The 23,885-nt window shown below is 36.3% G+C and overlaps 1 protein-coding gene across 1 annotated transcript; it reads left to right on the forward strand.

Annotated features, from left to right (window-relative positions):
- Positions 1–1,274: 1,274 nt before the first annotated feature.
- On the forward strand, positions 1,275–23,363 carry LOC149069006 (FAD-dependent oxidoreductase domain-containing protein 1). Its single transcript, XM_089250692.1, has 9 exons — positions 1,275–1,750; positions 5,660–5,789; positions 8,206–8,305; positions 9,937–10,031; positions 12,655–12,833; positions 16,008–16,153; positions 16,726–16,861; positions 19,312–19,416; positions 20,736–23,363. The coding sequence occupies exons 1-9, from the start codon at positions 1,385–1,387 to the stop codon at positions 20,988–20,990; spliced, it is 1,512 nt and encodes a 503-aa protein (XP_089106818.1). The 5' UTR covers positions 1,275–1,384; the 3' UTR covers positions 20,991–23,363.
- Positions 23,364–23,885: the final 522 nt, after the last annotated feature.

A 23,885-nucleotide genomic window follows, 5' to 3' on the forward strand; every position in this document is an offset into this window, starting at 1 on the left:
TTTCTGTCAGCCGGGACAAGCTCGCATTTATCCCCCCCCCCCACGTGTAATGTAGGAGTAGTTAAAGGGAAATTCGGTTACCCCCACCTCTAGTCTAGTGCCCGGGGTACCAGACCCACCTGCCTCCCTGCCTTGCTGTTAACTCCTCTCTATAATTGCACACTACAAGTGCTGCTATGATAGCATGAAGGAAAGATGTCAAATCAGAGCGGTCCACTATCCCAGGTAAGGGTTCGTATTCCAACCGCCAAGCCATGGGCGGAGATACGGGAGCGCGTGGGAGGGGGCACAGCGTCAAAGGTAGAGTCGACTGATCTAATGTATCTATGAATTGACATCATTATCGAGCCGCCCCCCCCCCCGGCCAGACTTCCAAGTTCATCTCCGCCTCTATGCGCCAACCTCGCCAACTTAGTTTTTTTCCCCCTTATGACGCCATCTGTCCTTAAAAAAATTGAATTATTTGCGAATGATAGTTATTATGTCATTTTTGACGTTTTCAAAATTTACTCAACAACCATTTTTATCACGTCAATTTTGAGACATTTCATGTCTTTTAAAAAAACTTTTTCATCGACGACAAGCGACCGGTCTGCAAGCAGAAAAAGTTGGAACACTGAACCCACCCCCAGGCTTTTTTCAATAGGTAATTTTAGCCATCGTCATAGTTTGTGAATCATATTGTGTGAGGGAGAATCATATCGAGTTACCATACGTCCCGTATTTCCTTGTTTTTTTTTTTTTTTTTGGTCGTCCGACTCCATGGCAAAAGTGCCCCGGTTTTTCACATGACGCCTACTTGGATTTTAATTCTTTATTGAAGTCAAAGATTGAAATTAATTTTCAACTCATAACCTATATCATGATAATTACAGCTACAAATAAGAACTTTAATTTTCCACATTTGTCTTGTTGAATGTTTTATTTTGTCGAATTCATTTTAATCCACTGCAATTTGCAGTAACGCTTCGTTTCCCGCCAATGAGATTTTTCAGTAATTTCAGCAATATTTGGCAACTTGTTGAACTTTTGGCGTTATTCTTGGCGATAATTGGCAACGTCCCGTATTTCTCTCGAGGAAATATGGTCAGCTTAATTATGAGGCCCTCAGGAAAATTATTTTTGATATCCCGGTTTTTAATAGATTTTGTCCCGATTTCTTAGTAGCATGATCTGGTCACGATTATCTTGAGTATTGTTGAAGTCGTGACTTTAATTTTTCGGCACAAGCCGTTCATATTTTCTGGAAAGTTCAAAAATCACAGGTCACAACCGTCCTGATCTCTTTCTCTTTGTTTATCAATTTTGATCTCGACTCGGATCCAGTCCTAGAGTCCTCGGCAGACATAGAGGACGTTAAATCGGTATCTGTAGGACTTGTTGCATGGCGTTACAAGTCAGGTCGCTGCTGAGTGTTTCGCGCGGAGGTAGGACTTTCGTGCGGACTTGTACAAGGACATTGTGCAGCGGATCGAGTGGCGATGATCAGAATGCGAGAGCGATCGAGGCGGCGAAACAGCGCAGCCTGGAGCTGAAGAACGAGCCCGTCCTGCAAAAGACTTTGCGGATCGCCAAGAACGATATCGGCGACCTCATGGTCGGACGCGTGGCTCCCCGCGAACCCAAAGTCCCGAAGCAAGTCGATTTCTTGATCGTTGGTGGCGGCATCATCGGATCGTCCATCGCCTATTGGATGAAACAACGCGCTCCGGAGACATTTGACGTCATGGTCGCTGAAAGAGATCCCAAGGTCTTACATCTTTATGGGCATTGTATAATATTTTATCATGTGTATATATATATTGCTTATAATTTTTGTGATTGTATTTTTGAAATATATGACATCCATTTTTGTTATGGGCATCTTTTTCTCAACCACCTTGTTGGGCATTTTGCCTGTTCTGGCATTGTATTTGTATATGTTAATACTGTATCTCATAATGATTTCGTGGGGGGGGGGGGGGGGGGTGTAACGTAATTTTGCTGGCCCCTCCCCCATACTGTATAAGTCAATGATTTTATTATTTTATTACAATATTTTCCGTTTCTTCTAAAATTCACCACTCCTTTTCCGGCCATATGCCGATGTAGGGAGCAATGCTCCCTTCCCCAGTGTCAATAATAGAACCAACCAATTTTTGTTTTTATACCCTATATATTCGTGTATAAGTGACTACTCATTATTGAAATTTGCCGCCATAGGCTATAGCTTGCTTAGCCCCCTGTCACTCTGGAAAAGTGTATATTTCAGCTTCCCCTTTCGTAGTTTTGGTTGAACAAAGAGTAAACTTATCGCCCTTGCTGGTCCAGTGCTTGGGACACCAGATCCCCTGCCCTCTACTAACTGCTACCCTGCTCTAAATTACTCTTTTGCTCGATTGCTGGCCTGGTCTCTTGCTCTCTAGGTCGGTAGTTCTCAACCGCAGGGTCCTGACATCAGTTGAACAATATATCATCATCAAACCCTATTGTCATAAATCATTGTGCAAGATCTTATCTTGGAAGCCCCTATGCAACTGAGGTCCCCACAAGGGGGGTGGGGCTGGCAGGACCCCCACGATGATTCTTGTCATTTTTGTTTTTCACGCTATAAATTCATAATAAAGAGGCTGACGTGGGGTCCACACTAACAAGCTCAGCTTACTGCAGGGCGTGGGAGCTATATGGGCCATTGAATCATAGTGTGTTGTCGGTTAATATCTCCGACATCCATGAAATCTAGGCTCAATGGTTCAAACCAATCAATTTTTTTTTCTTCTAGTTAGTTTTACATTTCAATGTATATATATATTATGCACTTGAATTATATATTTGATTCCACTATTGAAAATGACTGTGCCTTTATGAAATTGGTGTGTCCACCAGTAGGATCCCTTGATGGATTTTTCTATGTTCGATTTATGTTTTGTAACAATAATGAGACAGTAAAACTGAAAAATTGAAACTTACTACCATGACCCCCCCCCCCTCCCCCCAAAAAAATTGTAGGGCTCTAGCATGAGAGCTTGGGACAAATCTCGCTGTTGGTTTTTTTTTTTTGCATTGTCAATTCAATATAGAGGAGACTCCCACCAAAGATTTCATTCATGGGGGAAGGGGCATGATGAGCACTCTGGAAAAAGGGAAAAAATGTCTTCCTACATGAACTGTATCCTCTAACTTTTTCCCCCAGATGGAGACACACTGCCTTTCATTTCACCTGCACAGACCTGTTTCTCAGTGTGCAAAATTTTGCTATCTGTATGGAATGATAAAATAGCATATTTATCCAATATGGGGGAATTCTTTTCTGCACTGCAAAAAAAACTGAGAATGTGTTTCCGGGACCTAGACTCTAAATGTTCATATTTTTTAAACTTATTAAACATGAAGAAATTGTGCCTTTCTTAAGTTACTTTTGTCTGTAACCAATAAATGTTTCAAAATAAAATATGCCTGCTAGAAAATATTGAGAAATAAGTATACAATTAAATGTAAGAAACATCATTGACTGTAATCTCTGCTGCCACCTGTCAAATAAAAATGTTATAATTCACTGATTGAAACTAGTAACTAGTTTTTGATTAATGTGTGGCATGAAAAATGCATATGATAGGATGTTACATTAATGTTTTATAAGCAATAATATTTATTAAATTATTGTGTTTGCTTCGAAATATTAACAGTTACTGTTTGGGTATTGTAAAACAGCATAAGTAAAAATTTGCAAAGTCTAATGATTCAGAGGAAAAATTGACTACAGTTACTAAATGCTAAGGAAAATTAAGACTTTGCAAATTTGTACTTATGTTACTTTACAACACCCAAACAGCAATTGTTAAAATTTTGAAGCAAATGCAATAATTTAATAAATATTATTGTTTATAAAACACTAACGTAACATCCTATTATATTCATTTTTCATGCAACACATTAATCAAAAACTAGTCACTAGTTTCAATCAGTGAATTATAACAGTTTTATTTGATAGGTGGCAGCAGAGATTCCAGTTCAATGATGTTTCTTACATTTAATATAATACTGTACTGTATACTTATTTTTCAATATTTTCTAGCAGGCATATTTTTGCTGATAAAATTTTGTTTTTCCATGTTTATTGGTTATAGACAAAAGTAACCAAGAAAGACATCATTTCTTCATGTTTAATAAGTTTACAAAATATGGACATTTAGAATCTGTGAATGTGTTTTCGCGTATCCAGAGTTTTTTTGCTATGCAGAAAACCATTCCCTATCTTGGATAAGGTAACGTGTTATTTCGTCATTGCACACAGATATCAATATTTTGTGCACAGAGAAACAGGTCTATTCACTTGAAATAAAAGACAATGTGCGTATAATAAGGCTCCCAATCTGGAAAAAAAGGGACCCTTGGCACCACTGAAATAAAAGTTTTTATTCAGCTCAACAGGTTGTGTCCGCTTTAGCAGCCTAATGTTCAGTATTTTTATATTTCATAGATGACAGCAAAGATTCCAATGCTTCAATCTTTTGGTCACTCACATGCTTCCACACAGTTTCAGTCACTTGCAAACTCTGTAGGTCACTCTCCAGCGAACACTGACTTGGTCCTTTTCTCTCTGTGTTACTCTTTCTGTCATTCACATGCTTGCAAACTCTGTAGGTCACTCTTTTGATTACTCATTCACAAGGTCTCTTGCATTCTAGATCACTCGTTTTGTCACTCATTGACTTAGTCCCTTGCTCCTAAGGTGACTCTTTTGGTCACTTATATGCTTGTGAACTCTTTAGATCATTCTTTTGATCATTCACTGAAACTGGTCCCCTTTTTTTGTGGTTACTCACATGCTTACAAACTCTCTAGGTCACTGACCTAATCCCTAGCTCTCTAGGCTTATTTTTACTTTAAGCAGCAGCCTATCTCGGCACAAATAGCTTATCTTGAGACGACCCTCTGTTCTGTGGTTGATAGAATAAACAAAAGAGCCAGTTACATTCCTCTGTTATTTCCAATCAGTAAAAGGATGCATCATATAAGCTTCCAACCAGGAAATGATACTTAGCTACCTCCTATGTCACGTGATTTTATTAAATTTTTTTAGGTAAAACAATTACATATCAATGAAAAGCTTGTCATCTTCTATGTTTAGTTTGTCCTTCTAGAAAAGAATGGAATTATCTGACGTGGTGTGATGTGCCCTTGCCAAGTTGGTTGAAGGCCTATAAATGACAAATCCCAGCAAGATGCAATCCGAGTTATCTAAAATGACAACATTTTTCCATGATTCAGTCAGTCAAGGCCAGTGATCATATAGTATTGGTTCTATTTGTGAAGGCATGAAATCTAGGTTGATGTGTTGGGAGGGGATGATTTATCATGCAAGTTCATACGAGCATCCAGTATTTTATGGGAGAGACCAATTTTTCCCGTATTATCTGGCTGTTCAGTTGAACAATCACACTCCCGTCCTCTGGATCCATACCTGTGTTCGTCACAGTCAGTTTCATCAAATTTCTGGTGCCGATTCCAACCCCCCCCCCCCACTCCTATTGTTTCAGAAATTTCAAGTTGATACTCATGATGGCTCCTCAGCCCAGGAAAACAGTTTTTATTCATTTTTTTCTCAAATTTGAATTTGACTTGTATCAGATGATAAGTCCCTATTTAAAAAAAAGAATATGTGTGCTTATTATTGCAGTATACCAGATCATCGACAACTCTTTCCGTTGGTGGTATCAGGCAGCAATTTTCCATTCCTGAAAATGTGAGGCTCTCGATGTACAGCGCAGAATTCCTCAGGAATATAAAAGAGCATCTTAGCGTATTAGGTTTGTACATGGTGGTTTTCTTTCTAGTCATTTGATGTATCATTAATAATTCTTTAATTATAATTGTACCTCGGGTTTGGTAACTTAGCTTATTAGTGTGTTGCTGGAGAAGCAGATGTTTTTGGTTTACAGAAAATTCATGCCATGTCATGCCAATTCATGCCACACAAACATATCAGAAAAATCATCATTGGGAAAATTTACCAATAACAGTTCGCCACCAGTGGTGAGTTACAGGGTGATTGAATGAGTGAGTGAGTGAGCAAGCAAGTGGTTGGCTGAATGAGCTAGTAAGTGAATGACCACATGAGTGACCAAGTGAGTTACCATATAAATTAGTGAGTGACCAAGTGAGTTACCATATAAATTAGTGAGTGACCAAGTGAGTTACCATATAAATTAGTGAGTGACCAAGTGAGTTACCATACAAATGAGTGAGTGACCAAGTGCGTTACCATATAAATGAGTGAGTGACCACATGAGTGACTCACTCGCCTTCTCACTCACTTCCTTATTCATCCACTCACTTGCTCAGTCTAATACATACTAATTCTGTCAGTAGGGTGATTGGAAGTGTTTCAAACTTGTGAGTGCTCATCTTCATCTTTAGGAAATTTTGATTTCTGAATCAATTCAGGGGTGTTCAGACCCATGCAATCATTCAAATTAGTCATCAAATTCTATGGGTGCTCAAACACCCACAGCAACCCCCGACTCAGACGCCACTGTCCCTTACTTCCTCATTTGCTCACCAGCTCCCTGAGTCACTTGATCAATCACTCACATGCCTACTCACTCACTCACTATGTCACTTTGTCTATGAATTGCTTGTTAGTGAATTTTCCCAGCAATGTTGATGAATTGCATGGCAGTGAATTTTTCCAGCAATGTTGATGAATTGCATGGCAATGAATTTTACTTTCAATGAATTGTTGAGGAATTTTTCCAACGCAGATGTTTTTAGCAATTTTTGACTTGATAAAGGAACACTATCTCACAACATGAATAAGTTAGTAAGTATACAGAAGACCTCCTAGATGGAGACTAATCTAAGAGACTACTTGTATATTTTGTTCCGTCAACACAGTCAGGTGATTATTCAAATCTGTATAGATCAGGGCTTGACAAATCCAGAGGTAGGCCGCCTGTGGGCTATACAAATTTTGCCGCACCACTTCTCCCATTCTCGTCTAATTTTCTTCACCGCTCATTACTAGAATTTGCCGCACAGTTCTATTGCACCCCCATTCCCCTACCGTGAATATGTTTTTGTTTTTAAGTCAGTCACTCTATTCGTTATTAAAATGCTTGCACACTTTCTTGATCACTCTTTTGGTCGTTCGCTGACGTGGTCCTTTGGGCATGCTCTGCCTCACTTTTAATGATTCACTCACCTGATCCCTTGCTCTCTAGGTAACTCTTTTGCTCATTTGCTGACCTGATCACTCACTTCCTAAGTCACTCTTTCTGTCACTATTTTGTCCTGTGTGGTCACTATTTTAATCACTCACTGAGAGAGAGAGACTTGTTCCCTTGCATTCTGTCATTCACATGCCTGAACAGCGATTTTTCCAATGATATGCTTGTATATGCCCTATGTCTGTCTTTTGATCTCTCACTGACCTAGTCACTCTTTTAGCCATTGACATGCTTGCACATTGTTTTAGTTAGCATGCTTGCAAATCTTTTAGGTCATTCATTTGTTCACTCACATGCTTGCAAACACTCTAGGTCACTCACTGACATGGTCCATTTCAGTCACTCACATGCTTGCAAATCCTTCAGATCATTCTTTTGTTCACTCGCACATGCTGGCAAACTCTCTTGCTCACTCGTTTGGTCACTCACTGGCCCACTTCCTTGCTCTCTAGGCATAAGCAGATTTATAGTTTTGTCACCTGTGGGATATACAAATTTTGCCACCTTTCTCCCATTCTACTCTTTCATAACCACTTATTCCTTAAATTTGCCACCCCTCCAAAACTTGCCTCCCTGTAAATATGCCTCTGGTCCAATCCCAGGTTGCCATGGCAACCAGAAAATTGGCATTGGTGCCTGAAATTTTCTATGTGTGATTGCTAAATTGCAGTCAAAGAATGGCTGAAAATTTTATGATTTCATATCAGTGTCATACATCAAGTCCCTAGAAAGTCTAAAACACATTATTCATTACGGTTTTTTTTTTGTAAAAAAAAGCATGTTTGTCTTTTAAAAAAATTTGGCAGGCACCTACATTTTTTTTAAAGATTTGTCAAGCCCTGGTATAGATACAATAGCAAATTGTCCATATTTGGAGTGGCCAAATGTAGTGGAACATTCGATTCATTGGGACAGCTGAAACGGGTCAAACTAGTTTTCTGTATTCTATATTTTTCGTGTGGAGGAAATATTTGCTATTAAATCTTATTCGATTTAGATGATGATCCTCCTGATGTTCAATTCCAGCCTCACGGATATCTCTTTTTGGCCACAGAGGAGGGTGTTGATCAAATGATAGAAAACTATCGTGTGCAAAAGTAAGTTCCAGTGCTGCATTTGAAAAATTATCACCACAATCTATTGAAATATTTACTTTCAAATTTACTGATGAAGAAATTGTGCGGCTTTAATGGCACGGATATGTTAAATCTATTGAAAGTGAATGTTAAATAACCAAATAGAATTGTTGTTTCAGTAATATTATATAGTTATTTAACAACCACTTTTTCAATAGATTTAATGCATTAGGAGTTTGTGGAGCTTTTCTAATACATAGAAATGGGACAAATATTTGACTGATATTCAGTATTCAGCCCTTTTGTTAAATGTTTGGTTTGGCCGAATGTATCTTTGTACCGAATATCTAAGCACACAAACTAATTAAAAAATTAGATTAATTTTTCTCCCATAATTAAAATGAATTAATTTAATGAATTTTTCCCACAAATTAACAATTTACTGATTATATTTTATTGTGTGGTGCATACCTATCCCTTTCTGTGAAAGAGATTATGTCAGGGTAAATTTCTAGGGTAAGAAGAACATGAAACTGAAAATAGAATCCTATTGCAATATATAAGGTGAAAGTATTCGAGAATTACACAAGTTTGCGAACTGAAGGATATACATAGACAAGATACATATTGAGCTACTGAAAGAGAACATCTAAAGAGGAAAAATAAGAAAATGAGTCGTAAATTTTATGATTCATTACAAGTTGAGAATAAATGATGGTTGTCATTTTTCTTAAATTATTAGATGTAACATTGTAACAAGTAGTTGGGGTGGGGGGATGATTCTCTAAGCATATGGCATGATGTCGCTCCCCACTTGTTAATGCAATATATACAGAAAACTGGATGTTGTGAAGGTATTTATTATTTGAGATGTTGATTTTTTTTAAGGAAGGAAAAAACTCATCTGTGCCTCTACCGGGAGTCGAACCCTGGCCAACTTCAGGCTTTGGCAGTAACATATATACCATTGGCAAACCCTACTAGTAGCTGATAACATCTTTATCAGCAAAGAGAAAATCATTGAATGAAAAAATCACTGTTGTTAATAACCTAATAAGAGATAAATAGAGGAAAAATTCATTTCACATTTTTTTGTTATAAATGTCAAAAACATTTATAATGTAAAAATATGTTTTTAAAGTTTTATCCCTCTTATCATACCTTGTTATCAACAATGAGATAAAGGGGCAGATACATATAATAAAGAGCATATCTTTCTATTTTTGCTTGATGGTTTCGGGATAAGATAAAGCTTTAATAAAGAATTGTTTCGTAAGGAAAAAGATTAGCAGACGGTTTATCTCGAGTTTAATAATCTGACATTAAATTCTTCTGATAATGGGTTGATCTTTTTTTTTTTGATTATTTTGTTTCAAATTGCTTTTTTTTTTTCTTAGTTTTGACATAAACAACTGATATCACATTGAATCAAATTTTTGATAACATAAATGGTCAATAATTTAATTTTTTTACTGAATGAGGAGGGGGGCATTACATTGTGCATTTGATTATTTAGTGATTTAGATTTTCCGATGCTGGCTCATCCTAATTGTGTCAGATACTTATATGATTTTCCCCAAGTAAAAATGAGTAGACCATACATTTCATGTATCTGTTGGCAGATAAATAATTTTGTATCATGATAATTTCAGAGATTGTGGTGCCAAAGTTGAACTTCTTCGAAAGACAGAACTTTCTTACAGATTCCCATGGCTCAATTTAGACGGCATTGCTATGGGATCATATGGTGAGAATTAACTATGTGAAGTCTGATTTAGACTGTTTAAAAATAAAACAAAAAAAACATTGTTTTTCTCTTCTTTTTTCAAGAAATGAATTGGAGTTTGTATTTAAGAAGGCAGTTGAAATAAAGTTTGTGCTCAGTTTTTATTACTGTATATGTGCGTATAAGCTGAGTTTTTTGTTCAAATAAGTGTTTCGACATTAGGAGTTCAGCTTATTTATGAGTCAGTTTTCTCTAGGGGGAAAATTCACCCCGAAGTTTCACTAATAACCCTCTCCCTTTTCACTATGGCAGAGTGCACTAATTCAAACCCTGCCCATGAAAACAGACCCTACTTTGCAACATCTGGGGGGCGCTGTGGTGGTCGAGTGGTCATATTGACGGACTCATATCATGGAGACCTGGTTTTCGAGCCCCACCATTGCCACAGTGGTGGTTGGCTGAAGTTGGTTTTCTGTGGTTCTAAACTTCAAGGTGCAAATGTGAGCTGATCTCTCCATTAAAAAGTCTCGCCACCGAGAGCAACAGGCTTACAAACAGTACAAGTATGCCGTCGTTACATTTCACTCATTTCACTTTTAAAATATAGATGGCGGCACTGAGAAATCAGAAACAATGCTAGATATACACACCCGGGCTGTTAGGTACACGCACACACTTACACTTCTGGCACAACTCGCTAGGTAGTAAATTGCCCATGTCGATAGACCTGAGTTTTGCTTGGTTAGAAAAAACATCATTGGGGGAGGGGAAGCTGTGAGCAATACACTGATGTCCCTGAAAAGCTGGACATAATTTACTTCATTTGGTATGCAAATTCATCTGAGGCTTAGTACTCATGCACATGAGTATACTTGTTTCTCGCCCATCAATACACATCTGGGTAAAAACTCACTACAGCCAATGGGGTAACGAGCTAGTGGATGTGGTGGCCAAAGAAGCGGCCCATACTGGAGTCTTTTACAACAAACTCTCATACCTGGCCTCTTAGGCCAATTCACTCCTCTGGAGGGACATGATAGGAAATTGGCAACTAGATTGGGATAAGCCGGAGGGGCATCAGGAAGGTCAACTCGTGAAGTTATAAAGAAGGTAGATACTAGGAGCAGTGGTTGGTCGCGGGAGCTCATCTTATTTGTCACTTATCATGGGCCTTTCCCGGTAACCTTGCATTGCTTTAAAATTATTGCCTGTGATAAATGCTCGTTTTGAGCCTGGCACGCTCCTGCACTATGTCACATGCTGTCTAGAAGTGACGTCCTTTCACTTCCATTCACCGGCTGCCCATCTTCACAGACCATGGATGCTTGGCATACTACATTGAGAGGAATCAAAAGAAAAGATAAGAAACTTGGTGAAATTCTCTGAGCAACATCCAGAGAAGATAAAGGATCCGACTCCCCTCCAGCTCCTGTAACTCTGGTACCAGTGCCCCCATTAAGGAGATCAGTGTGTCTTCACCCTGACAGAGTGCACTGGTGGCACTGTTTGCAAGCAAAGATCAGGATAAATCTGTAATCTAACGAAGCCCTGAAGAAACTTTCAAGATCTTCAACAGTGCTCAAAAGTGAATTAGACTGGGTGAATTGAACTGTCTGAATGGAGTGGAATGCTCCGCCCTTCTGTCATACAATTCTGGATTGATCAAACTTCTGATTGCACCTTTTTCTATAATTATTTAATATTGGTTCCCATTGCACTTTGACTTTCACTTGGTTCATTTCATTCTTCGATTTACTTAATTTTAATTATGATGCATTATATGTAATCTTTGATATATCAATAAATTATGGTTTTGCCGGAGATGACCGGGTCCTCCCCTCTCACAGGGGCCGAAGTGCTTTATGCTAACATTAAACATCTGCAGAGCCATCAATGGTGCTCACCAAGACTGTTACTAGAATTTGGGGGAGGGGATATAAACATGATTCTTCCACGGTAAAATTCAATAGTTTTATACATGTTTTTTATACCCTTCTAAAATTTGTTATCCTGTAACGCTTACTGTCCGGATAGTTGTTCCCCCCCCCCCCCCCCCCGCCGCCGCAATGCCTGACTTGGTGCTCACATTGAATTTTATTAAACTACAATATATATATATATATATATATATATATATAAATAAATTTTAAAAATTGCAGCCCTCTTTAATGCAACAAGAATTTATAAACTTATCATGGGTGGTCCTCTCATCATTAGCTCCTATTTTTGGATTTTTTTGTCCAGACACCCTAGATATAAATTGGTGAGGTTGGTATTTTGATGAGATAAGAGGTTCCAAACACATCACTTTGTCCAAGGGACCTATGATGCTGTTGGGATGACCCTGCCTTACATTCAACTGCTAACCAAACACGAGAAGGCTTATTATTATTTTTTTTTTTTTTGCTATATCAGTGAATTTGTTCTAGGCTATTCTTTGGGATTGGCGATTCCCTTAAGCTTTCCCTCGTCAAAATGAATCGTAATTTTTCATTTATTGGCAATAATTTAGCTGAGTCTGTCACAGACTCAATTTAAAAAAACTGTTATAATTCTCTCACTCAATGTTAATTGTTTTTAGTGTTACTGAAACTACTGTAGTTTTGTATAGTAAAACTTTCTGCTTAAAAATCTCTCTTTGAAGGTTTAGAAAATGAAGGTTGGTTTGATCCATGGGCTCTGTTGTCAGCATTCAAGAAAAAAGCTTGTTCTTTAGGTGCTAAGTATGTTCACGGAGAGGTTATAGGGTTTGAATTGGAAAATGTTCCTATGGAGATGATTCAGAACCCTGATTGTCCACATTTGTCTTCTAATTATGCATATGTGAGTATTTTATCAAATGCTTACTATAACATGCAATCAAAGATTTATTCTGGCAAAATGTGTGTCAGACCAGTGTCTGAAGTCTGGTCAATTCGCACAGGCTTATTCTAGGATTTTCACAAAATCTGCTCCAGACAATGATTCATGGTAAACTAATATTGCCTTACTTCTAACTGCCAATAAATATGCATATATACTGTGCATGTACAGCTTCATTCAGGCAGGGTTTTTAATTCAAATCGGTAGATGCTATACAAGCCATCCTGTAGTTGCTTCATGCTCTCAGAGACCGTCCATTCCTTTGGGAAAGAGCGCAAACCATCCTAAGATGGTCTCTCTGGGTGGTCATGTCTGTCTGTAGTTGCTTCAATTTATTGTGTCCTGGGCAACATTTTTGAACACATAGAAATTACATTATGACAATGCTTGTTTCACATGTTATCTTATAAAGAAGAATTTATACGATTTTATTATTAAATATCTATTTTTTTTTTTTCGATTTTGTTTTAGTGCTATAAATACAAAGGCCGCAACAAGCAAAATGCCCAACGAGGTGGCTGAAAAAAAGATGCCCATAACAAATATGGAAGTCAAATATACATCTAAACCAGTGATTCCCAGTGTGGGCGTTAACTCCTCCTCTGGGGCAATGGAATGTTCCAGGGGGTGGTATAACATAGGATCCTATGGATTAGATTGCTTTCGGGGGTGATATGAGAAAAAAATTTCTGAAGAAGAGGGGGGGGGGCGATGTGAGGCAAAAAAAATTGGGAAACTTTGATCTAAACTATATCAAAAATACAGCAACCAATAAGACCAATAAAAACTAATAATTATGATAAAAATAAATACACTGCTTGCAAAAAATTATGTTTTTTTTCATCTAAGTATGGATAGCTTCTCGATTTATCTCAATATGTTTATCGTATTTCTTTTTAAATGTGTCAATTGTGTTAGCATTCATGACCCCTGAAAGTGAGCTATTCCATCCATTAACAACTCCATTAGAGAAAAATTCCCTGCGACACTACAACTTGAAATTGTCCCTTACCAATACATAGTGGTGTCCCCTTGTCAAAGCAGTTGATTGACAGTGTATTAATAACTCGTGATCCATTTTATTCATCCCATTTAAAATTTTAAATACTTCAATCATATCTTCCTGACATCTGCGCTCGTCCAATGTAAGCATGTTCAAAAGATCAAGCCTCTCTTTATTGCTTAAGACCTGTATGCCATCAAGAGCATGTGTTGCTGTTCTCTGCATCCCCTCAACCAATTTAATGCCCCTCTATAAGTATTGTCTCAAAAATTTGGCGATATACTCCAATCCAGGGCCAACTAAGCTCAGGAAAAGTGGAAGGATCACTTTAGGAGAACTTGAAGAGACCTTTTCAAGAAGAGAACCGAGCATTCTGTATGCTTTTTCAACCACTGCTGAACACAGTGCTCACAATGCCTAAGCTGCTTGTCACTGAGGATTCCCAAACTGGTGATCCTAGTTGTATCACAAATGACATCACCATTCAATCCATAAGTGAAACGTGGGTTGTTTTTTGGTCATGCTCCAATCGTTAGCCCATCCTGCAATCATATTCGTCTGGAGCCTCTCCATGTCACTTGAATTCCCAACTACCTCGCATTAGCTTCTCATCATATCCCATCGATGCTTTTTTTTCTCGATATTTTATCAATAAAAAGTGAAGAAAGTATGGTCCTAAGGACACTTCCTTGAAGGACTCCACTTTTAACACATGTCCAATCGGGAAATTCCCCATTCACCATAACCCGTCATGACCTATCTCTCAATCACAATTCTAACCAATTCAATAAGTTTCCCCATCTCATGTAAATGCTTCAAGAGTTTGGCCCAACATGGCTTGATCGAATGCCTTCTGGAAATCAAGATGAACTACATCAAAGTTTATGCCTTTTCTCAAAGCCTTAGTCACGTGATCATAGAAACAAAGGCGGTTGATAATACATGTCTTCCTCCTTCCTGAACCCATGCTGGTTTTCCAACATCACATTATTTTCGTCTATCTACATCACCTTCCCCTTTGATGATAATTTCCAAAATTTAGGTGAGAGAGGGTTTGTCAAGCTCACTGGATGATAATTCGACACAGTTTCTCTACCACCCTTTTTAAATATCGAAACACCATTAGCAAACTTCCAATCCCCTGGGACAATACCCTCAGCATACTGCTCTGGTTAATCTGTGCAATTGGCTTCAGCAATTCATCAGCACATTCCCTAAGGACCCTAGGATAAATATTATCTGGTCCTGTTGCTTTTTTTTGCTTGCACCTACATTTTCTAGAAGTATTAGGTCTTCTACGTGAATTTTGTTGAGGACTGGGTTTCACTGGTACTTTAAATATTGCCTTCACTATTAAAGAGTGACAAGAAAAATGCATTGAAAGCATTACACATGTTTACATTGATCTCTACCCAAGACCCTCCTATCCAGGAAAAGGGAGCGGTCCCTTCACATCCATTATTGACGTACTTGAAAAATGATTTTGGGTCAGGGGCAATGTTATCTGCCACCCTTGATTCAACTTCCTTTTTTGCTATCCCTTATTACTTTCTTCAACACCCTTCTTTTTTCAGTAAATGATTACAGTTCACCTCTTCCACTTTTTTATTATATGAATGCCCTCTTTTCAAGATAAGTATTACGCAGGTTATCAGTGAATCAGAAGGGGTTGCGATGATATACCCTATTTTCCTGACTGTAATCTGCAGATGATACATTTAAAAAACATTCGAATTTTTCTTAGTTCGGATTATATGTGCCGCAGCATCTCATCTTCAACTTTTTTCTGAGAGGTTGGAACAGACAAATATTTAGAAAACTAATCTGTAAAAGAAGATAATGTTTTGAAGATTTGTAAATGGTGTATAAATGTCAGTAGGAAAATCAGTATTGTTTTCACAAAAACTTGGCAAACAACACCTTTCTATTCCTTAAGATTCCGTTATTGCTGAGTAAAATTTTCACATGCAGAAAATACTATGGCATATTTCCCAAAGTAGAGAAATTTATGTCTGTGGATTATATGCAGGAAATTGTGTTGTATCATTTTTTAATGATCTGTTGTTGTTTTTAGATGTGTAAACAATTTGTGAACGTTTATCTTACTTTTAAATTCTTATTTCAATATTTAGGTTAGAGATGAAAGTGGTGAAGTCCATATAGTTGAATTTGCAATTTGTGTTATAGCTACTGGTGCATATTCTCATGAAATCGCTAATATGTTGAAAATAGGAAAAGGCCCTGGTCTTTTAAGACATCCACTGTGTGTTGAACCCAGGTAAAAAAAAAAATCTATCTGTTAAATTTGATTTTTCTTCCTTGCCTTAAGATCTCATAAAAGTAACGCAAACATTGTCAAACCCTAAAAACACGATATCAAACCTGTTGCAGGGTTATAAGTTTGCACTAAACTCGCAGGGAAGCTGAATAATCCATTATTTAATGAAAGAACGAAGGATGTCCATTACTGTCATGTAAGACCATGTATGTCTATCATACTCACATTTTGCGGTTCGCAGCAGAATTTTTGATTTGCATCACTTTCGTGGTGTTTCCTCATGCCTTCTTGTTTTCAGAGTATGAAAATCCTCCTTCTTCCTGCAAGCCAATTATGTGTCATGTTTAAACTAAGTACCTTGTTTATAAAGTGCTCTTAGACATGTGAGGCATAATGAGACTTAAAGAAATTTCGACAGCATGCTCATAATGATAAATTATTCTTCAGTCTTATACTATTTTTTGTGTTTTAAAATTTTGATACATTAGTGTTTTTGGTTGTGTAATTTTTTTTTTTTTCATGATTTTCTTTTTTTTAATAAGTGTTTTCATTGTGTTTTTACTGGCTTTAAGGAAAAGGTATGTGTACACTTTTTGCTGTGATAGCGGTCCTGGAATTGACATGCCTCTCGTGATCGATCCCACTGGTGCATATATTAGAAGGGAAGGTCTTGGTGGAAAATATATATGTGGACGTTCTCCAAGCCCAGTAAGTTACTTGTAGTATCTTTATAACCAAGAAGCAGGGGCATATGCAGGATTGACCTTTGGAGAGAGAGCACACTGAGTGTTGGGGAGGGGGGACAAGGAATTTCTTCCAGAGATTTTTGAGTTACTAACTTTTAAAAAACATTTTAAATTCATGCAAATTCATTAAGGCAGCGGTTCTCAACCTTTTCTGACTCGCAGAGCCCTATTTAACTTGAGGAGCCCTTTTTAGTATATTATTTATATGGTGGTACCCTTTAGACCTCTTTTTTTTTGTTTGTTTATCAAGTTTATTGATTTATTTTATTATTCTCGAGTGGCCGCGGAGCCCCTGGAAAGTGCACATGGAGCGCTGGTTGAGAACCGCTGCATTAAGGTATAAGCATATAAAGGTGTTTTTTTTATGTATTTGAATTATTTTACTAAATTATTTTTACTTTTTTCATCACTTGCTCCCCCCCCCCCCCCCCCTCCTGTGAACGCTTCTGCCAAGAATGTGTAGTTCTTTTTTTGAAAATTGGCATTCAACTTTATGGATTGAAGTTTTGTTGTTTTTGGCATTAAGAAAAAAATTTCTAACACATGGACAAAATTGTAGTTTCATCATATCTTAAAAGACATGTTCCTGGCAGTGGTTTCTTATATGTGGTCAATTCATTCGAAGTAAAATTTGCAGTTAACTTTTTTTAGCACTAAAGTATTTAGATGAATTAAAACTTCCAGGATCAACTAATTCATTCCAGGTCCGACCCAAAATTAACAGATAAGTTTTATATTGCATTAAAAAACACTGTAAAAAATACAAAATCTGACCAAAGGCTGAAATGAACAGCTTCACAATTGGATGGAGGGAGATTTCATAGGGAGATTAGAAACTGAAAAATCTTTTTATTTTATGCTATGTACACAACCCAGTCAGTTTTTTTATGTATTATTGTATTATTAAAAGACCCCCCCCCCCCATATTATGTGGATAGCTCATTCCCTTTGGAAGGGAATATCATTGATCATTTCACCATTTTTGTTGCACCACTGTCATTTTCTGCACACGAGGGCTAATTAGACCGGAACGTACAATTTATTGCTGATTCTGAATGGCAACCTTTTTTATACTCACTTCACCAAGAGGTTAGTGCACTAACCTCTCGGTGTGGGACTTCCTTCAGTAGCTTTTTTTTTTTTTTTCTGTGGCCTCGTCGCCGTTTTTGTTGTACCCTGTGTCAGGAAAGTGTCTGACAAGGACGAACCAGGTATCAAACTTGTGACACCTCTAAACATCCTTTGGTGCTTTAAGTGAGCATCTTATCGACCTGGGCTACTGCACCATGGAAAGGGAGAAGCTAAACTCCTAGATTGTCCAAATGGTTCAGTTTGATGCCAAGAAGTTTTCAGCAAAAGAACAAAGTATTGAAAACAAAAATTATGTGTTACTCTTCTTAAATGTATTTTCTCTCTCAGCTTAACCTTTCATTTTATATGAAATGTCTCAAAATCTTTCTGAAAGAAAAATAGAGATATGTCTGGAAAGTGATTCCAAGGCAGAAATAAATTAATCTCTCTCTCTCTCTCTGCCTCAAATGAGAGCAACTTTGATTAAAATTGGTGCAAAAATAATTCAACTCACAACACTGTTGTATTATGTTAGCGTGTGCTTTGATATCAACAAAAACGTTCATTAGAGGGACTGAAAAACCTTAAAAAAATCTTCATTAGCTGAAAAGTTTGTAAGAAAAGGTGTTTGTTATCTACGGTATGACTTTATAAAAATTTCAAAAATCTTCAGATGTATGTGGCCGTAAACAGGGGGATCAGTTAAGTCATTTGGCCACAAATTACTGGCGAATCATTGATTCTAGAGGCATAATTCCAATTAGGAAAAGTATTCAAATAATCGTGTAGACCTCAGATATATGTAACTGTTGTAGTTGTACAGTTAATAAAATGAAAAAATTACGTTTTTATACAGACACCCTATCCTCAAAAACTTATAAGAAAGTTGTCATGTCTCTCGAGAGGCCAAAAAAATGCATGTTTCTAAGTGTGATATTCACTGAGATATTTGAATTCAAAAATAAGAGAAAAGTTCCTAAAGAACAGCATGACAAGCTTGTTCGTTAGTTTATACTGTCATTTCCCAACTTTCCTCTGATTTCAAATTTAAATATCTAAGCAAACAGTGCATGTAGGAGCATTAATTTTTAGGGGGCTTAGGAGAAAAGGAGAAAACTTTCTAATTGAGTTTTTGAGTAAATTTTTTTTTGTTTAAAAACTATACAACCCTTGAAATATGAATAACATATCTCTTAAATTTATGCTATAAATGCTTTTTCTAATTAGAGGAGTGCCTCTAGGATAAATCATTCACCAGGAATTTGCGGCTAAGGAACTTGACTGATCACTCTGTGTGTGCTCACTAGTTTGTGAAAACTAAAAAAATTGAATAAATTTCAGTCTGAAGAACCCGACACCAGCAATCTAGATGTAGATTACAGTTTCTTCGACAATTCCGTATGGCCAGCTATTGCCAACAGGATTCCAGCGTTTGAAGCTCTAAAGGTAGCATTTCTATATTTTTTTGTTTGGTCAAGCTTTTTGAATTTTTTTTTAAATTTTAACGGTATTTCAATTCATAAAAAAAAATTTCCAATATCACTGTATTAGAAAAAAAACAATACAGATGACTTTCACTTTATTTCAGTGATTCTCAAAGTGTGTCGCAACTTCTAGGGGTGTGTTGACATTTTGTCAACGCAGTGAGTTGGGGATATTCATGGGTGTGGTGTGTGTGCTTTGTTCTGTGCTTTGAAGTGGTTTTTTGTTAAACTATTCTGAGGAGCTGTGGATGAATGTTGGCAAGGGATGCGCGAATGAGGAAAGTTTGAAAACCATTGTTTTTCAGGATTAACCCGATGCACTCGAGGGGTGACTCTCGATCACTACTCGGTTTGACATGATAATTCAAGCAGTAACGATGTTTATTTAGGTTTGGTTTGTGCAATATCGCTTCATGAGTGTATTCAACAATACATGCGCATAAAACAACTGCCAATCTTAAATATCTTTAATAAATCTTTAATCTAAGTTTATTAGATTTGTTGTTATATATGTGTCTTCGTGTTAGTTTGAACTCGACAGTCGTGGCAATAGGAATATTTTCAAAGTTACGGAGCTCAATAAGCATGGAATACGATGAAGGAATCAGTGAAGATTAATTCAATTTTTTTGTTGATGAAGAGCGAAATTACATCCATGCATAGACTACTTGATGATAGAAAGGAGGAAAGCAGTGATGAAGATAGCAATGAAGTAAGAGGTGTAAGAAGGCGAAAAATCAGGGTAATAGATAAGAAATGCGAAAGCAACAGTGATTCCGCAGAAGAGACAAACAATTTAGAATGGATAATGTGCACAGAATCTGAAGAAATATTGCAAAGAATACTATTTGTATTTGGCAAAAGAGCCATGGGACAGCAAGTATATCTTCATACATAAAAGCACCATTAGATTTCTTTAAGTTATTTTTTTATTTATTTATTTGAAGTATGAAGATATATATAAAATGTTTAAATATAAAAGCTTTAAATGTTAAATTGTGGGTGAAATCATTTTAGGTTAACTGTAAGAAATTCACCAAATATATGAAAAATCATCTCGAGTTGCTGGTTCGCCCAAGTGCAAAGAGTTAATTAGCTCTGCAAAATAATCATGTAAAGTGAGTTGAATATAACATGAGTGAGATGGGGGGGGGGGGTAAACAAATAAACTAAACCCCCAGCATCATAACCAATTTTTATGTGAATGAATTGGAAATTAGATAAATGACACTTTTAGATTAAGTGAATACCGTTTTTTACTTAATACTTTTCTTTCTGCAGGTCTGTGGTGGTTGGGCAGGTTATTACGATTACAACACATTAGACCAAAATCCATTTTTTGGGAAACATCCTTTCTACACGAACTTTTTCTTTGCCACCGGTTTTAGCGGTCATGGCCTCCAGATGGCTCCTGCTATAGGTCGAGCAGCATCGGAATACCTTATAGACAATTGTTTCCACACTGTTGATTGTAGGTGCTTCAACTTTGACCGACTTTTTGCACAGAGGCCGTTATTAGAAAATAATATCGTATGAAAAGAAAACTCTTATTAATTTGCAGTAAAAGAAAAGAAAAATACTGCACTATCAAGTTAATTTGGAAAATGCAAAATTTGCATAATTTTAGATCACTATTTGAATATGACTGCCATGTACTGTGATTGAAATTATATGGTGAGCCCAGTTCTTGAAAGTGATTTAGTATAAACTGAGATGTATTTTGAGTTCCGAATGCAGACATTTTTTTAAAAAGTTATTTTTTCAGAGTTTGTAATTCAAACATGATTATACATAGTCGCTGAATTAAGACCTACCCTTGAGACTTAGCCATGAAAGAATCGGTTGAGTAATTGATACTTCTAAAATGACAATGATTTCTTTTGATCGTGCATTTTGTTGTCTGTGTGAGTGCATTCAGATCATTTTTGTATTGAAATTTATATGAATTATCATTTTTTAAATCAACAATAATTCTGAAATTATTTTTTTAGCAAAACTCACTCTTCACGCGTTAATTCTGAAAAAAATAAAAATTTCTAATTTTGGAAATATTTTTCATTAATTATGAATTTTAATGAATTGCAAAATAATTTTTTCTGTCAATTTCTTGAATCACTTCTCTCATTCATTCTAAAATTATTTCTATCAATAAATATAAAATTGAACCATTAAAGATCAATTTTCATTGAATCTAGAATCATTTTCTTCATTATATATTATTTCCATTAGTTCTGAAAGAAATTTCGAAATTTCTTTCACTAATTCTTGAGTAGATTTTTTCATTATGGTTCCCCCACCCCACCCCCAGCGTTTCTATAAATTCTGTAAATATGTAAGTCTTTTGATTGGGCGGGCAGAGGGGGGGGGGTGCCACTTCAAAGTAGGGTTCTAAAAAACCCCGGGTTTTTTCGACAAAATGAGAAAAATTTAATTTACTTTTCCCACAACCTCAAAATATCTAATTTAAACGTATGTACATCATTTATATGTACATCTTCCATTATGTCTAAATATACATTTCTGGTGCACGTTAAACTATATATTTGATTAATAAAACTGACCCATACAATAAGGGAATATGCAAAATATACAGAAAACTGGATGTTGTTAAGATATTTATTATTTTAGATGTTGATTTTTTTAAGGAAGGAAAAAAAACTCATCTCTGCCTTCTATCGAGAGAGATGAGTTTTTTTCCCCCATGATCATTGTTTTCCATGTCTCAATTTTTTCCTCTAGAGATGATCGTTTCTAAGCAGTTTTTAAATCATAGTTCTTACAATATTTCCCTACAATATGTACAAGGCGATTATAATTAAAGTTCCCGTACTTAGTTTTTCTCAAAAACAGAAAATTGATTCGAATACAGCCAAATTTTTAGGATATCTTAATGAGACCATGGGAGAGAGTGTTATGAAAAAAAAAGTTCAATTTTCAACCGCCAGGTGATAAAGTGATGCTTTTTTTATTGCATTTTACATTTCCCCCTGGTCCATATAGTGTATGCACTGAGTTTCAATGACATATGTCTGCCAGAATGGGCTCTACATAGGTCTTAGTAGTTTTAGTATACTGACACACTGCTGAGACCAATGTAGCACCAGTATACTGTCACTACTCCGATCTATTTAAGGCCTGTTCTGGGGGACATATTCCATTGAAACTTGGTTTAATACGCATCATATGCTTTATGGTCTGTGGGGAAAAGGAAAATTCATTAAAAAGTGCCACTTTTTCTCCTGGTAGTCGAAAATCGAACTTATTTTTTTGTTTATTTCATAAATCTCTCTCCCATGGTGGCATCAAGATATCCTAAAAATTTTTGCTGTATTCGGATAAGCAGTTTTTGAAAAAAAATTACTCAGAGTATGGAAATTTTAATCACCCTGTATACGCAAGAGATGTATGATTTCACGACTGGCTGGATTCTGAATCCCCACCTCCATTGTAAACATTTGCTACTATGAGAATTTACAGGCTTTTTTGGTTTAATTCTTCATAATTATCATCAATCAAATGGCTGTTACCATTTTTAAAGACATGATCAATCTTTACAAGGAAAAATAGAAAATATAGAGAAGCTATATTTTTTTTTAATTGACGAAAACATCTGTAAGTTTTTCAATCTATATTCATGTTTATTCATAATTTATTTCACCTGATACGTTTGCACATATTATGTGGTATCATGTTTCCAAAAGATGGACAATGATATGACTTCAGTGTTGAATCGTGAAATGTATCACAATTGCTCATTTAGGAAGTTATGTATTCAATGAAAGATTTTGTTTGTGTGTGTGTGTTTTTTTATATGCATTGTTAATTTTTTTTTAATTATTTATATCGTTATTGTTTTTTGCTTGAAAGAAAAATATTTATCCTTTCTGCAATAAAAGGATACAAATTTTTAAAAAATGCTGGCATTAATTTTTGCAAATGAAACACCATTAACAAAACAAAAAATTATGTTATTTTGACTGCCATTGTGGATGTGCGCGATTATTTATGATATTATTACTTTAGTGCATTTTTCATGATCTTCAGAATTTAAGGCATATTTTCATATTTTACAGCATTATTTTGCATATTTCAGCATAACAATGAAGAGGGATTTGTCTAAGCTCTGTCTTCCCTAACTTCATTTCTCGCAATAAGCAATTTCAACAACCTTTGACATCGTTTTTGGCGATTTTTCGGCGATATTGGCAATTTTATTTGTGTAACTTTAGTATCATTTTAGACAATGATTGGTGATTACCTAATTTCCCGCATTTTTTTTTTCGAGGAAATATGGTCAGTCTATTTATAAAAGCATATTTTTAGTTTTTTTTAGGGTATAGATGCATTTTTTGTAGAGTATATTCTATCGGAGTCATAAAAATTCTAGCCCTAATGATAGGAATCGAACTGGGGCTCCCGGAATGTAGACCT

This window comes from Pholcus phalangioides, unplaced genomic scaffold, assembly GCF_987345545.1.
Source record: "Pholcus phalangioides strain wild (caught in Gottingen) unplaced genomic scaffold, Ppha-v1.0 ptg000024l_1, whole genome shotgun sequence".
In the NCBI taxonomy this organism is placed as follows: Eukaryota; Metazoa; Arthropoda; class Arachnida; order Araneae; family Pholcidae; genus Pholcus; species Pholcus phalangioides.